General features: G+C 35.5%; 1 protein-coding gene across 1 annotated transcript in view; it reads right to left on the bottom strand.

The window, feature by feature from the left end:
• The window catches only part of IQCM (IQ motif containing M), a gene marked incomplete at both ends in the record, with an annotated part of 428,042 nt that overhangs the window by 204,216 nt on the left and 206,711 nt on the right, over nt 1-17,115 (bottom strand). Inside the window, 2 exons of the mRNA XM_082611212.1 lie at nt 865-999; nt 7,529-7,673. Of these exons, the coding sequence (XP_082467338.1) occupies nt 865-999; nt 7,529-7,673 (280 nt within the window). The remainder of the gene's footprint in view (nt 1-864; nt 1,000-7,528; nt 7,674-17,115) is intronic.

The following is a 17,115-nucleotide window of genomic DNA, read 5'->3' as shown; positions in this document are numbered from 1 at the left end:
CATAGGTAAAGAATTAGAAAATTACACTAAGAACTAACAAAGGAAGAGAACTTCAACCTATAATGAAGCTTCAACCTTGTCACTCTGACATTAATCATACCTTCCTACTGGTATGTGGGCCCTTCACCTCTATTAAAAAAAAAGATCCTGAAATATTTTGTTTTGCTTGTTTATATTTTCCTCTCAATTAAATTACGGGTACATCATTCATCATCTTTAAACATGGCAGCCAGCCATAGCATTAGTGTGGACACAAAAGAAATGCTGAGAAGAATCTTAAGGAGTTAAGGAAAATTCATTGAGATTTCCCATACCTTGGTGACAATTTCCACTCCATTACTAATCTTCAGAGAATGCAGAAATGTTGCTCCATTTAACTTACTAAATATTCCCATACAAAAAACAATATTAACCCTTCACTTATTGACTGTTCAGAAAAGAAATGATTTTCTAACTGTGAAAATCTATTGTATTGAAATAATTGATAATGTTTAAACATTTAAACTTGACTATGTTCTTTGGTACCAAATCTATTTGGCAGAAATCATTTTAGCATCAGTATTTAAAATACATGGTGGTTTAAAATTTATCCTGACATAACTTATATTGTATCAAAAATACATTAAAAGCTTAAAAAGCTAAAGAATCTCTTCTACCTCTCTAAAAATAATTTTACCATATTAACTTCTTTTAACCTGTTCTTTTAATTTCTTTCATATATATTAAAATCAGGTTTTGAAAATTTGAAAAATAGGGACTTATAACACAAGTTTAATGAAAGTAAGAGAAGGAAGGAAAGAACAAAGGAGGAAAATAGGGAGGAAAGAAAAAAAGGAGAAAGCAAAAAAAGAAATGAGAAAATACCTCTATGGACCAGGTCCCAAACCTCATCAATTTGCTGGTGCGTTGGGAAATGACCACAGTCATTGAAGTACTTAAGGAGCTTACTTCTTTCTAATCCTTGCCAATCTTCTCTTTTAGCAAACATTGTTTCATAGACTACAAGGAAAAAAAGATAAAATAAAATATTTTCTTTGTAAATAACATATCAAGTATACACCCCACCTGAAAGTGTGATCTGGATTTGAAGACACTTTCATTCCAGTTTTATTTTGATGTCTGGTGATAAGCCTCCATGAGGGGAGTAGGACCATGTCAGCCTCCTGGGGCAGGCAGAGGAAGTGGGCATGCTTCTCCCTCCCCCACTCCAAAGAAGGGAAATTTGGTCTTGCTTCCCCAAAGAAAACACTGGCATCCTCTGGCCTGGTTTACATGACAGTTGTCCATAGACTCTACATATATCAACATTCAAACCACATTGTAAGATATAGCTCAGGGCTTCTGGGGGCCTGATTTCTGTTGACCCATTTCAGCATTCATTTTTTATTAGTTTTGATTAGTTTCCCTAATTTTTTCATCTCTTTTTGACTTCTACCCACATTCTAACTATTTACTTGAATTGGTGATTCCACTTTGGACTGCTTATTCTACTGCTGATTTTGCCCTTAAAATATCTACTTTTTGGTAACTTCATGCATTCCTACTTCCTACTTTTTAATGTCTTTTGTCACTCCTGGCTCAAGACTTCCCCAGAAAATCATTCAGTCGGGCCAACCCTCACCTATTTCCCAAAGTTGGCATTAGACAGGGTTTAGATAATGACCAAGAGAACTGATGCATGCGTTTTGTAAGTGTAGTTCTCCGTTTTATTTTTTTTTTTCAAAAAGGTGAAATTGAGTCTCCATTCTAAAGTATATGGATTAGTCCCATAAAGCTGATTGTTAATCAGCATTTACAAGTTGACAGGGTCTGTCCTCAGCACAGGTTTAGCTCTGAAATAGGGGCTCCCAATGACAAAGCGCACCAGAGTGGTTTCTAACAGAAGTTAATGTATCATCCCGACAATCAACCATATAGACTTCAACTTTCTATCCATTCACTCATCCACTCATTCAGCTGATATGGACAGTCATAAGACATCAACAAGTTCAAGAAACATTTAGTGATTGCCTGAATATGAGTAGCTATTCCAGATTCTGAAACACAGCAGAAAATAAACATAAATGTCTATTTAGTATCTCTATGAATTTTTCTCTCTATTCTAACAAGCAAACTAGAGCACTTGCTGTTGGTGTTTCCATTCATATTGCCTTGTCCCTTACATGTCTGTGCATGCTGACTTAAATTGCCAGCATCTGCATTTCATTGCCTAAGGGGTCCCTCTGGCTGCAGGACTCCACTCTGCCCACCTGTGCAGCAAGCCAGAAGTGCCAGGTGATCAAGGAGCCTTTTCAGATTGGCTTCTTTCACTTAGTAATATGCACTTAAGGTTCCTCCATTTCTTTTCATGGCTTAACAGCACATTTCTTCTTATAACGAAATGATATTCACTGTCTGGGTGCACCAGTTTATTTATCCATTCACCTACTAATGGAGGGAAAAGCTTGGAAGGTTGCTTCCATGCTTTGGCAATTATGAAAATGCTGCTATAGATATCCATGTGTAGGGTTTGTGTGGACGTAAATCCCCTGTGGCTAAACACCAAGGAGAATGATTGCTGGATTGTATGGTAAGGGTATGTTTAACTTTGTAAAAAAACACCAAACTGTCTTTCAAAATGGCTGTATCATTTTGCTTTCCCACCAACAATGAATAACAGTGCCTGCTGCTCCACATCCTTGCCAGCGTTTGGTGTTGCCAGTGTTCTGGAATTTGGCCATTTTAATAGGTGTGTAGTGGTATCTCTTTGTTGTTTTAATTTGCACTTCCCTGATGACAAATGATGTGGAACATCATTCCATATGCTTATTTGCTATCTGTGCTGAGGTCTCTGTTGAGATCTTTGATCCATATTTTAATCAATTTGTTTGCTTTCTTATTGTTGACTTTTAAGAGTTCCTTGTATATTTTGGATAACAGTCCTTTATTAGATATGTCTTTTGCAAATATTTTCTTTCAGTATGTGGCTCATCTTCCCATTCTCTTGATACTGTCTTTCACAGAGCAAAAGTTCTTCATTTTAATGTAGTCTAGTTTATCAATTATTTTTTTAATGAGTCATGTCTTTGGTGTTGTATCTAAAAAGTCACCATATCCAAGATCATCTAGGTTTTCTCTTATGTTACCTCCTAGGAGTTTCACAGTTTTGCATTTTACACTTAGGTCTATGATCCATTTTGAGTTAATTTTGTGAAGTGTGTAAAGTCTGTGTTTAGATTTATTTTTTTACACATGGATGCCCAGTTAGTCCAGCACCATTTTTTGAAAAGTATCTTTGCCCTATTATATTGCCTTTGTTCTTTTGTCAAAGACCAGTTGATTATATTTATAGGGGTCTGTTTCTGGGCTCTCTATTCTGTTCCACTGATCTGTCTATTCTTTCACCAATATCACACTTGAACTTGTAGCCTTATCATAAATCTTGAAGTCAGATAGCATCAGTCCTCCAATTTTGTTCTTCTTCAATATTGTGTTGGCTATTCTGGTCTTTTGCCTCTCCATATAAACTTTAGAATCATTTTGGTGGTGTCCACAAAATAACTTGCTGAGATTTTGAATGTGATTGCATTACATCTATAGATCAAGTTAGGAAGAACTGACATCTTTACAATATTGAGACTACCTATCCGTTAACATGGAATATCTATCCTTTTATTTAGTTCTTTGATTTTGTTCATTGGAGTCTTGTAGTTTTCCTCATAAAGATCTTATACATATTTTGTTATCTTTAAACCTAAGTATTTCATTTTTGGAGGGTACTAATGTAAATGGTAGTGTGTTTTTAATTTCAAAGTCTGCTTGTTCATTGTTGGTATCTAGGAAAGCAATTAACTTTTGTATATTAACCTTGTATCCTGCAACCTTGATATAAATGGCTTGCTAGTTCCAGAGCGTTTTTTGTCAGTTCTTTCAGATTTGCTATACAAACAATCATATGATCTGCAAAGATAGTTTTCTTTCTTCCCAATCTGTACGCCTTTATTTCCTTTTCTTGTTTTATTGCATCAGCAAGAACTTCCAGTATGATGTTGAAAAGAAGTGGTGAGAGAGAGTGGTGAGAGAGGATATCCTTGCCATGTACCTGATCTTAGTAGGAAAACTCTGAGTTACTCACATTAGGTATGATGTTAGCTGTAGTTTTTTTTGTTTTGTTTTGTAGATAGTCTTTATCAAGTTGAGAAAGTTCCTCTCTATTTCCTGTTTACTGAGAGTTTTTATTATGAATGGGTGTTGGATTTTGCCCAACTATGTTAGTGGATTCATCTATTTCTCCTTGTAGTTCAATCAGTTTTTGCCTCACATAGTTTGATGCTATGTTGTTAGGCAGATACACAATTACAATTGTTAATGTCTTCTTGGAGAATTGACCCCTTTACCATTATGTAATGCTCTTCTTCACCTTTGATAACTTGCCTTAATTTGCAACCTGCTCTGTCTGAAATTAATATAGCTACTCCTGCTTTATCTTGATTATTGTTAACATGGTACATTTTTCTCCATCCATTTACTTTTAATGTATATATGTTTTAAAGTGGGTTTCTTGTAGACAGCATACCATTGGGTTGTGTTTTTTGATCCACTCTGACAATGTCTGTCTTTTAATTGGTGCATTTAGATCACTTAATGTTCAAAGTGATTACTGACACAGTTGGATTCATATCTACTATATCCAATAGGTTTTCTATTTGTTGCCCTTGTTCTTTGTTCTTATTTTTCTCTTCTACTTTTCTCTGCCTTTTTTAGTTTTAATTGAGGATTTTATATGTTTCTATTTTCTCTCATTTCAAAGCATATCTATTATACTTTTTTTTAATGGTTGCCCTGGAGTTCACAATATACATTTATAGCTAATCTAAATCCACTTTCAAATAACACTATCCTACTTCATGGGTAGTGCAAATACCTTACAATAACAAAATAATCCTAATTCCTCCCTCCCATCCCTTGTATAATTGTTGTCATTCACCTCACTTATACATACACATACATATATCAGCATATATAATTATACCTAAGCTATATATATATATATATATATTGTAATTGAGTATATTGTTAGTATTATTCTGAACATGTTATCTGTAAGATCACTTAGGAATAAGAAAAATAAATGTTTTATTTTACCTTCTTATTTCTTCTTCAGTTTTCTTCTTTACTTTTTGTAGTCTGAGTTTCTGACCTATATTATTTCCCTTCTCTCTAAGAAATTTATTTTAACACTTTTTGCAAGGCAGATATACTGGCAACAAATTCCCTCAATTTTTGTTTGTCTGAGAAAGTCCTTCATTTTTTTTTAAGTATAATTTTTAAGGGTACAGAATTCTGGGTTGGTGTTTTATTTCTCTCAACACTTTACTATTTCATGCCATTCTTCTTACTTGCATGGTTTTGGATAAGTCAAATGTAATTCTTTTTTTTTTTTCTCCAGAGGCCAGGTGTCTTCCCCATCTGGCTTCTTTCAGAATTTTTTTCTTTATCTTTAATTTTCTATAGTTTGAAGATGATATGCCTAGGTGTAGTTTTTTGGAATTTATTCCGCTTGGTGTTCTCTGGGCTTCATGGATCTGTGGTTTGGTGTCTGACATTAATTTGGGGAAATTCTCAGTTATTATTGTTATAAATATTTCTTCTGTTTCTTTCTTCTCCCTCTGGTATTCCCATATGTTAGTGCTTTTGTAGTTGCCCCACAGTCCCTAGATACTTTGTTCTGTTTTTTATTTCAGTCTTTGTTCTCTTTGCTTTTCAGTGTTCAAGGCTTCTATAGATATAATTTCTAGCTCAGAGAATCTTTCCTCAGTCACCTTTCCAAGAAGCCCATCAGAGGCATTCTTCATTTCTGTTACAGTATTTTTTATTTTTATCATTTCTTTGGGGTTCTTTCTTGGGATTTCCATCTCTCTGCCTACCTTGCCCATCTGTTCTTGCATGTTGTCTATTTTATGTATAATTAGCATATTTAATCATAGTTGCTTTAAATTCTCAGTCTGATAATTCCAACATCCCTGCCACGTCTGGATCTGATGTTTGCTTTGTCTTTACAAATTGTATTTTTTGCATTTTTGTATACCTTGTAGTATACATGTAGCTAGTCATGACATATTGGGTAAAAGAAACTGCTGTAAAAAGGTCTTTAGTAATGTGGTGATAAGGTGCTGGGGGAGAGGAAGTGTTCTAATGATTAGGTCTCAGTCTCTTATGGAGCCTATGTCTCTAGACTGTGAACTTCATGAATGTTTCCCAGTTTTTTTTCTTCCCCCTTAGGTGGGACAGGATGGTCAGAGTGGACTGGAGTTGGGTATTTCCCTTCCACAGGTTTAATTAGGCTCTGATAATACCCAGCAGGTTAGGCTCTGGTTAATTAGTTTCCCCTGAAGCCAGGCCTTGTTAAGAAGAATGGAGTGATCTGGCATATTTCAAAATGGTTCATTTTCTCATATTTACTGTGGGAATCTGATTGAGCTCCTGGGGGTAAATATTGCAGTATTGTGGAGGCCCCTTTATGACTGGATCCTCTGGAATTTTTAACTCTCAGAATTGTGCTCCTGCCATTTGTCAATTACAGTTCATTTTTCTTACTCCAGCACTGGTTCCCACATCAGATTCTGCTCATGAGTCTCTGCTCTGGTAAGCTGTGACTTTGTATGCCTGTCTCTCCAATCTTAGGGGCAGCAGTTTGCCGTGTCTCCCCTCTTTTACGAATCCAAGAAGAGTTGTTGATTTTTTAGTCTGTTCAGCTTTTTTACTTGTTGTTAAGATAGAGTGTTGACTTCCAAGCTCCTTACATACAGAAGCAGAAACCAGAAGTCCTCATTTATTTATTTTTTAATCAAGAAACAGCCTGTAATATCAATTCTAATCAAGCAATAATAAATTCATTAAATATAATAAAAATCAGGATCTCTGAAAGTTAAGATAGAAATTGGAAAACCCATTCTTCACATAGAATTTCAACACTAATAAGCAACATGTAATGGATATCTGTTGTTTAGTCTGCTCAGTGTCCTTTAACTGTTCTTCTGTTATAAATATGTAGTTTTCCTTTGGGGAGCTATTCCCTCCCCCCAATGAATATAGTTTCTATGCAACTCCCAAACAAATTTCTTTGCCCTACCGAGGCAAAGTGTTGGACACATAACTCAAGCTAAACCAACCTAGAATTTGAATTTAAGCTCAAGAATAAAAAGTCATAAAGTGATAGCAGCTTTTCTATCCCCCAGAGGCAAACAGACATTGCCCCTTATTTTTTGCTCCTTAGATCTCTGGAGCAGCCCTAGTTCATGTTCTTTCTGAAATCTCATTCTTTAGCTATTAGCTATCTTTCCTTTAAATTTCCTTGTTTAGCCAGAATGAGATCCTAATAAATTAATCCACATATACAATATATCACCTTAAAAAGTAAATAACTTGCAGCAATAAAAATATCGCCTACTTGTGTTAATTGTGGGTAATTATATGTAAATTATATGTAAATTAATGGTTAAAATAATTCCAAACCTAAAATCAAATCAGAAATGACAGCATCACCTACATTTTTTTCTGTCCATCCATTCCTCTAGCTCTGTAAGGTTTATAATTTGTCTCGTCCTCCAAAGACCAAGTCGATATTTAACACGATGGATTAGTCTGCAATACATGTTTATAACTGTTCTCAAATCTGGTCCATGATACAAAGCCTATAAAACAGCAATATAGACAGTTGAACTCTTTATATATTTCTGCTATTTATATTTAATCTGATTTTGCCCTATTCATTTCATCTTTCTCACCCAGTTTCTCAGATTATGATGTATTTTATTTATGTTTTTAAATAAGTTTGGTTAAATACCTGCATTATAGAGTGGGTTAATCTCCCTAAAGTTCAGAGAACATCATTTTGAGTTGCTCTGTTATCACATACTCATACTTCCCGTAAAAAAGAGGTTTTGGTGATGGGTGATAGAAGCTTCCTAGGTTGGTGTACAGATTTTTATAATATGTAGCCTACTTAGCCAGAAAAAAAATAAAAGTTTTATTAAGGCATTACTCTGTAATGGATGATTCTTACTTAAGCTATCCACTCTGAGTGCTCAAATCCTTGTATTTTCTTTCTTTTGAAAATTATATATTTATGTATTGTACCTATTTTTCACTGGATATTTTCAGATTTTACTTATGATTTCTAAAAAAACCCTCAATAGTAAAGAAAGTAACCCTTTTCAGCATATGTGCAAATGTTGTTCTGTCTGTTTACCTTTAATCTGTGACTATATTTTTCTGTATGTTCATTTTATACATTCTACTATAATAAGCTTTTTTAAATTAAAGTATAAAAATTCATCTATTTCAGGGTTTTTTTGTTTTGTAAACAGCCAGTTCCATTTTATTTACCAATTCAAATATTTTTACATTTTTCATTTTCTAGCTCATTAATTTCTCTACTTATCTTTATTAACTCCTTTTTTTAAGGTTTATTTTCTCCTTCTTGGCTTCTTGAATTAAAGACTTAATTAACCTATTTTCATTAATTTTTTACAAATGTACTGAACTTCATGAAATTTCTTCTGAGTCCACTTTCCTTTGATGTGCTTTGCATACCTTTATACAAGTAAAAACACTAAAGCATAAAATCTTTAAATAACTTTCCCACAGTCCTATAGTTAGTAAATTGCAGAATTGGTTCTGAATTCAAAATAGGGACACTTCAGGGCCCACAGTTTTAATTATATAAGTATTCCTCTTAATTTACTTTAATTTCATATTTTTCACCCATTCTATAAATTTTTGTTTTGGTTTCTTTCCTAGTATAGTTACTATTACACTTATGATTGTTCTTGCTCTTATTTATTTTCTGTTTTGTGTGATTCTTGGAAGGTTGTTTTTATTATTTTATTTTCTTCACCTTTTTAAAACAATATGTTTAAGCCTATATTTTTTATCAAAACTATCAATGAAATAATATTTCTTGATTTACCTAAATGAAAAAATAAATTAGCATAATTTCACTACTTTCCTTTTCTCCTTCCATCTGAATTCCATCAGAATCAGGCAGATTCTGAATGTTTGCTAATGTCTTTCAACATTTAATAACATTTTCCAGTGTGTATTTTTAATCTACATTTTGTTCAATAGGCTCTTGTCGTTTTGTTTTGTTTTAAATAATGGATTGGTCGCACTTTTTTTTATGGTTTCTAATTTTTTTTAAACATCTTTATTGGAGTATAATTGCTTTACAATGGTGTCAGTTTCTGCTGTATAACAAAGTGAAACAGTTATACATATACATATATCTCCATATCTCTTCCCCCTTGCATCTCCCTCCCTCCCACCCTCACTATCCCACCCCGCTAGGTGGTCACAAAGCACAGAGCTGATCTCCCTGTGCTATGTGGCTGCTTCCCACTAGCTATCTATTTTACATTTGGTAGTGAGGTGGATGGACCTAGAGTCTGTCATACAGAGTGAAGTAAGTCACACTTTTGGAGCACTCCCCATCATGTGAATCTTAGCAGAAGGCATAACTCACTCCCTACAATTTGAAGCCACAAATCAGTTGCTCATGATCCAAGCCTCCTCTGTTGCTGGGATGCAGACATGTGACAAAGCTTCCTCCATTATCTACACCAGACTCAGGTTTTGACTCGAAACTAATAATGCTTTTAAAAGTGAAACAAACAGTGAGAAGTCTATTTGTGTGGTAGAGTAACCGTGGCAGCAATATCCATTTTCTAAGGGTAGCATTGGTGGAAGCAGAACAGGATTCAGCATTTGCAACAGACTCTGTACAGGATTTGACTGGAGTCCAAGGAGCTATCTAGGTTAGCCTTCATCATTCCTTCATGTTCGTGAGCTTAATTCTTCAGACCTCTGCCCAATATTCTAGTCAATACCTTTCTGCTTAAATCTGCCAGTAGGTTTCTTTTGCTAATAATTAAGAATCAAGCATTGTTTTAATTGTATTCTTAGAACATGAGGCAAAAGGTCCCTGCTTGGAGTGCTGCTTAGTTGAATGATGACATTTGCTAAGAGAGCAGGGGCAGTTGGTCAGTCACCAAACCCAATATGAGTGTTTTTCCTCTGAATTTAATAAATCCTCTTTTGTGACACAACCTGTCTTGTGAAGAAACCCTTCTCAGATCTGAGGCATTCAGAAGGCTACCTAGGAGGTTTTCATGGTTAAGAAGTTGGGTCAGAGAAAATGGCAATGGTCCATCTGTGTGGTTCTTATGATAGCATGCCTCTCTGCCAGCCTTCTGTACAGAAATATGCCTCAGTTATGATGCTATGTCATCTCAGTATGTGAATCTTTCACCATATTTCTAAACGTTTCTCAAGACAGAATTAATCAGAAAAATGTACAAATTGATATTTACAACAGCAATATTGAAATAAAAGACAATGCAAATTACTGATTATAATTTTCCAATCCATGTTGATTTAAAGTGTAAATGTATCATGCTTATCGTACATCAGGATTTAAAAATACTTTCCAAATATAAGTCAGCTTTTTATTTGATATGGTCATGTCTTTTTTTAAAGTAATGAATTGATTGCTTGTTGGGAGGATTCCACTACCATATGATACTTAGTGGGACTTAATTTCTTTGATTACTAGCAAGAGTAGCTTTTTTCATGTTTACTAGCCACTTACGTTTCTCCTACTGTGAAGTACTAGTTCTTCTACCTATTTTTGCCTAGGCCTTCATTCCTAGCAGCATTGGAAATTACTGATCTAACCCTCTTTATTATACTGTGTCTGAACTTCCTTGATCTAGCATATTCTGGTTTTCTTCATACCTCTCTAGCTATGGAATTCATTTGTGGAATCCTCATCTCTGCCTTCCCCCTTGTGCATTGGTATTTCTCACTCTTGCCTTTTCATGCCTCTCTCCTTACTTTACATATGCTCTCTGGACAATGACATCAATTCCAATGGCTCTAGACAGTATCACGAATAATGGTTCTCAAATCTATGGATGAGGGCAGAGTACAGAGGGCATCCTTGTTCAGGGAGCTGAATCAAAATGTGTAGAAAAGATTTCCCAGATTTCACATCCTCTCATCCCACTCTCCATCATGTTGGAAATAATTTCTTCAAAAACATGTGCCAGGGAAATTCTAGACCTTGTGGATTAGTGAACAGAAAAGACAAAATTCCTGTCTCATAATGAGTTACATTCTGATGGAAGGAACAATAATCCAGTAAACAAATATATATGTATTAGGTGGCAGTCCGTGGTATGAAGAACAATAATGTTTTAAATGGAATAGGGAGTGACCAGAGTAAGTGTTATTTTCTATAGGGTAGTATGGGGCAGGCTTTTTGATAATGTAACAATGAACAGAAAGACGAATGAAATAAGAGAGCCATGCAGTCACCTGGGGAAAGAACTTTCTTAGAGATAAAATGAGAATCATTGACAAATTGAGCCACTTTTATGGGTGGGATGGTTTTATATTCTTCTTCAGGTGTGTTAAGGTGGAAAAAGTTTAAGAACTACTGACGAACCTCAAATTTTCCCTATGACCCAATCTTCCTTCTGAGCTTAGACTCATGTACCCAGCTGCTTCCCAGACATCTCAAGGATGTTCCACAGGCACTTCAAACTCAATGTTGAAAACTGGACTCTGTCTCCTTTCCTTTCCTCCCACCTCTCCTACTCACTCTTCCGAAGTTCTATATTTCACAATCATCCATCAGGTTGCCCAAGACAAAAACCTAGGATCCATTCCTGACTCCTCCAGCTCCCTTATCTCCAAATCTAATCAAAACCAATGTCCTACGTACTGTGCATTTCTCCAACTTTACCCCAAGCCACCACCATCATGCACTGGATTACTGAAAAATCATACTAGCTGTTCTTTCTCTAATTTTGCCACCTTCTTTCCCCACTTCATTGTCCAGAGTCAGTAATTTTTCTAAAATAAAAAATCTCTTCATGTCACTGACCTGCTTTAAAGTCATCCATTCCCATACACTATGTATAAAGTATAAACTCCTTAGCATGGTTTTTAAGAACATTGTTAATCTGCTCCTACCTTCATCTTCCTCTACTGCCACTGTCCTCCCAACCAGCCCCTTAAATGTTCTGTATCACCTAAGGCTGTTGAGATTCCCTGGGCCTACAACTCTCTCAACCTCCCCATCTACATGACAAAACACAACTACCCTTCATCCTCCAGATCTCAATTTGTTGACACTACCCCCAAACCAGACACAGTCCTTTGGGTTCAGTGGTCTTTCTAAGTTCTCTAATAATACCTAAGACTTGGTTACCTCCATTTCTATCTGAACTATTTGCTCTATGCATCAGGCAAGATATCAGATCTAGTAAATAGTAACTATGATCACATTTTTTAAAAAGTGTTCTGGAATACATTAATATAGTTCTCCCAGTACCGGAGAGTTAACACATTTATGTAATAAAACTATTCTGTACGAGGTCACCAGTGCCACAGGTCCATGAATGGGCTTCAGAATTTTCTAATTATTTCTTACTGGGGTTTTTTTTAGATAATGAGAGGAAATCCATACTTTATCAATTTTTCAAAGGATTCTGTAACCCCCAAAAGAATAAAGACCACTGACCTATGCATGGGATATTAAAACTCAGATTTCTAGGGTTTCTCCAATTTAATTTATTCAACAAATATTTATGCAAAGCCAATTTTGAACACTTTTTTATTGCAACCACCAGCCATTCAAATGTTTTAGAATTTCAGTACTTTTGACAAACAGCAACTGAACATATCAACTTAAGACTAAAATTTTTAAATTTAAATTATAAATATTCAGAGAAAAATATTTAAGTTAAAATCTTAGAGGCATTACACTGAGAAAAATACTGCTTTTGTGCCTTTAGGATTTTTTTTCTGGATCATATTAACTTATACCAAAACACATGCAAACAAACAACGTAGAAATTTTAAAAGGAAAAGGATATTTTGAATGGTGGAAATAAATAATGCTGATGGTTAAAGGCAGCAATCTCTGTGGTCTCCTTATGACTGATATAATTCAATGCTGCTTCATTATTTCTAAATAAACCCAAACTAGAGCATTTCACAGGAAATGGTGGAAACTATACAGTCTCCTGAGGTACTTTAGAGCAACATTCTAGCAGATACTGTCTACAGCCACAAGTTCTGAAGTGCCTGCCAAACAATATGACTATGGAAGTTTCCCAGTGGAGGGATTCCCACAGTGCTGACAATTATCCAGTGATTTGCTGTGCAGCCTTTAGACCAGAAAGTCTATCAGGAATTCCCCCAACAGCAACCCTGAACAAGGCTCAGTCCTGGAACTGGACTATGCATGCATTACAGGCCTGCCACACGACCATTTCAACAGTAAGCAGAACAACATTAACCGTATCAACAGAGCAGCCATGCAACATACACACCAATGATGGAATAAAAAAGAAAATCAACGATCATAACAAATTTCACAACCAAATCAAAGTCAACAATCTAGTTTATATTTGCTCAGACCCTTGAAAAAGGCTTCCCATTCTTTTTATCTCAATTCTACCTCCACATAGAAATTCAACATTTTCCTTGCTGAGCTCTCCTTTTCACTATCATCTTGGGCTCACTCTTGCTCTCTACGTTTTCTAGACCCATTTTGTCCCAGAGGTTATGGATGATGCTACAGTTCTCTCCAACATCAGGAAATGCTAAAATTAAGTTATAAGTATGTTATCATATACATAATATCATGTGTATGATATATTTATTTATATGTATATATATATACATATATATATATATGAATCATTAGAGTGCCCTGATAAACTTCTACAACTATATTTTGTTGAATTAACTCATCCATTCTAAGACATTTGTGGAATAGCTACCATATGCCAAGCACTATTCTAAGCCTTTGGACACAGTAACAAACAAGAGAGAAAACAACATAAACATATACAAACAAGAAAATAAACAAGAAAAACAGCAGATAATAAGTGAATATAGTTAAAAATGAGAGAGAGTGCATGCATCAAAACAGTATGTGGTGCTATATAATATAAAAGTAAAGAGTATGTACTCCCAACCAGGTCACAGAAACTGTTGTGCCCATGACAGAGGTGTAAACAAAAAGTCTAAATGTAGAGGACTGGGCACAATAACGAACAAAAATAGAGAGCTCAGCTCTGCTTGATGGACCACAGAAGGTGTCTAGGTGTGAACACTTAAGGAAGATCTTAAAGAATGAGTTGGAGTTTATCAGAAAATTAGGAAGAGTATTCCAGTCTGAGAGAACAGTATATAAACATAAGATAATAGGAAACAATCAGGGAATTAAAGGATTTGGGCTTTGCTAGAGCACAGGGTATTAGTGAAGAAGAGTCCTGTGATGAGGCTGGACAGTGGGAAATGGCCAGACCAGGGAGGCCATGTGTACTATGTTAGAGAATTCGTATTTCATCTGATAAGAAACATGGGGCTATCAAACGACTATAAAGAAATGGAATAAGGTCATCAGAGTGGAATTTCCTCAATTGCATATGACAGATTAGATGGGAGTAGGTCTATAGGCAGGGAGGCCAATTAGGAGACTACTGCAGTTCTCCATGTGAGGAGTGATAAATAGGAGCTATGGTAAGAGCCCAGAGAGGAAGAGCAGCACAAGAAATGTTAAGGAAGTGGTGACCAATTGAATATGGGGGTGAGAAAGTTGAAGGAGACTAAGAAAACTCCAGGTGTAGACCTTGGAAAATGGGTTGTGGGACAGTTCACCAAAATAGGTAGTACAGGAAAGGAAGAGCTTTGTGGAGTAAGAAAATAAGTTCATTGAAGGCTCCGTGGAGTTTGATTTAACTATGGACCTTGCAAATGGGAAATTAAATGCCTAAATCTAGAGCTAGAGAGATAGGTCTGGGATAGGGCCTTAGATTAGATTAGGGAGCAATCAGCTATAAAGTAGTTTAAGTCGATGATATAATATGTAGAATGAGCATGGGCTTTGGGGTCAGACAAGGGTTTGAATTCTAGCTCTGTCACTTACCAGGAGGGCAACTCTAGTCAAATGACTTAATTTCTCTGAGCATCGGTTTCTTCACATATAAAATGTGAAGCAGAGATTTCACAGAATTACTGAGAGATTAACTATATGGGATGCTTATCACATTTAATCATCAGAACTACAAATGTATGTTATATGTACATATTAATGCATGTATAAATATACACACATTGATAGGCAAATGGACTACCTTCTAACAGCAAGCCTGTATTCTCAGAGAAATTCATTCAGGGTGCCCAATGAGAGGCCATTTGGGGGGCTCCTCCCAGATAATCCAGGAATTCAAGTGGGCACTCTTAATCTATTCTTCTATTTCTAGTTGGTTTTCCAAATTCCTTTATGAGTAGCACAACTTTAGTCCTCAAGGTGAAACATTTTTGGATTCTCTCAAAGTTTTGCCAAAATCCATCCACTCAGGTTCTTCTGCATTTGCCCAGCCAAAATAGGTCCTTATGCTTTATTCTGAATGTCAGGATTGCTGTTTATAAAAGTTGCTCAGGTGGGTGTGTGGATGTGTACGTAGTTTCTTTTTGAGGTGAAGGTTTATGCACTGAAAGAGTACTCAGGAGTGTGGGAAGTGGAAAGTTGCTTTAAACAGAGAATAAGCATATAGCATAGGAGAAACAAAATCAAGGCAAATAGGTGCTCTCAGCCTTAGAGTAAAAGTAATCCCAGAACTGCTGGGTTAAGGATAAGCTAGGCATTTGTTCACAGTCTCCAGCTTGATACAATCTGAAACTGTCACAAGAGTATATTATACATAACATTTTCTTAAACCAAAGAATGTAGACAGAACATTATTTAGAAAAATCATATAGGTATATTGACAAGGTGACTATTCAAAAGTCTGCTTAATTGAATCTAAATGTCCCTTGACGAACGAATGGATAAAGAAGATGTGGTACACCAGTCAGAATGGCCATCATCAAAAATCTACAAACAATAAAGGCTGGAGAGGGTGTGGTGAAAATGGAACCCTCTTGCACTGTTGGTAGGAATGTAAATTGATACAGCCACTATGGAGAACAGTATGGAGGTTCCTTAAAAAACTAAAAATAGAACTACCATATGACCCAGCAATCCCACTACTGGGCATATACCCTGAGAAAACCATAATTCAAAAAGAGACATGTATCACAGTGTTCATTGAAGCACTATTTACAATAGCCAGGACATGGAAACAACCTAAGTGTCCATCGACAGATGAATGGATAAAAAAGATGTGGTACATATATAAAATGGAATATTACTCAGCCATAAAAAGAAATGAAATTGAGTTATTTGTAGTGAGGTGGATGGGTCTAGAGACTTTCATACAGAGTGAAGTAAGTCAGAAAAAGAAAAACAAATACTGTATGCTAACACATATATATGGAATCTAGAAAGAAAATGGTTCTGATGAACCTAGGGCAGGACAGGAATAAAGACGCAGACGTAGAGAATGGACTTGAGGACACGGGGGAGGGGAGAAGGGGAAGCTGGGATGAAGTTAGAGAGTGGCATTGACATATATACACTACCAAATGTAAAACAGATAGCTAGTGGGAAGCAGCTGCATAGCACAGGGAGATCAGCTTGGTGCTTTGTGACCACCTAGAGGGGTGGGATAGGGAGAGTGGGAGGGAGGCTCAAGAGGGAGGGAATATGGGGATACATGTACACATATAGCTGATTCACTTTGTTATACAGCAGAAACTAACACAACATTGTAAAGTAATTATACTCCAATAAAGATATAAATAAATAAATAAATATCCAGGAGATTGCTTAAAAAAATGTGGTATATATACATATATATAAAGTATATACATAAATGTATTTTATATATAAATTTATACTTTAAGTACATTTAGAAAATATATATAAATGTATATATCTATACTTTTATACATAGCTAAAAATGTGTATATTTATATACTTATACTCAGTCAAAAGAAAAAAGAATGAAATCTTGCCATTTGTGACAACCTAGAGGATATTTGTATGGACCTAGAGGGCATTATGCTAAGTGAAATAAGTCAGACAGAGAAAGACAAATATTGCATGATTTCACGTATATGTGGAATATAAAAAGGAAAACAAATGAACAAACATAACCAAACAGAAACAGAGTC

This window comes from Mesoplodon mirus, assembly GCF_964341445.2.
Source record: "Mesoplodon mirus genome assembly, chromosome: 2".
NCBI classification, from domain to species: Eukaryota; Metazoa; Chordata; class Mammalia; order Artiodactyla; family Ziphiidae; genus Mesoplodon; species Mesoplodon mirus.
The sequence above is the reverse complement of the archived record's forward strand: the minus strand, read 5'-3'. Positions and strand labels throughout refer to the sequence as shown.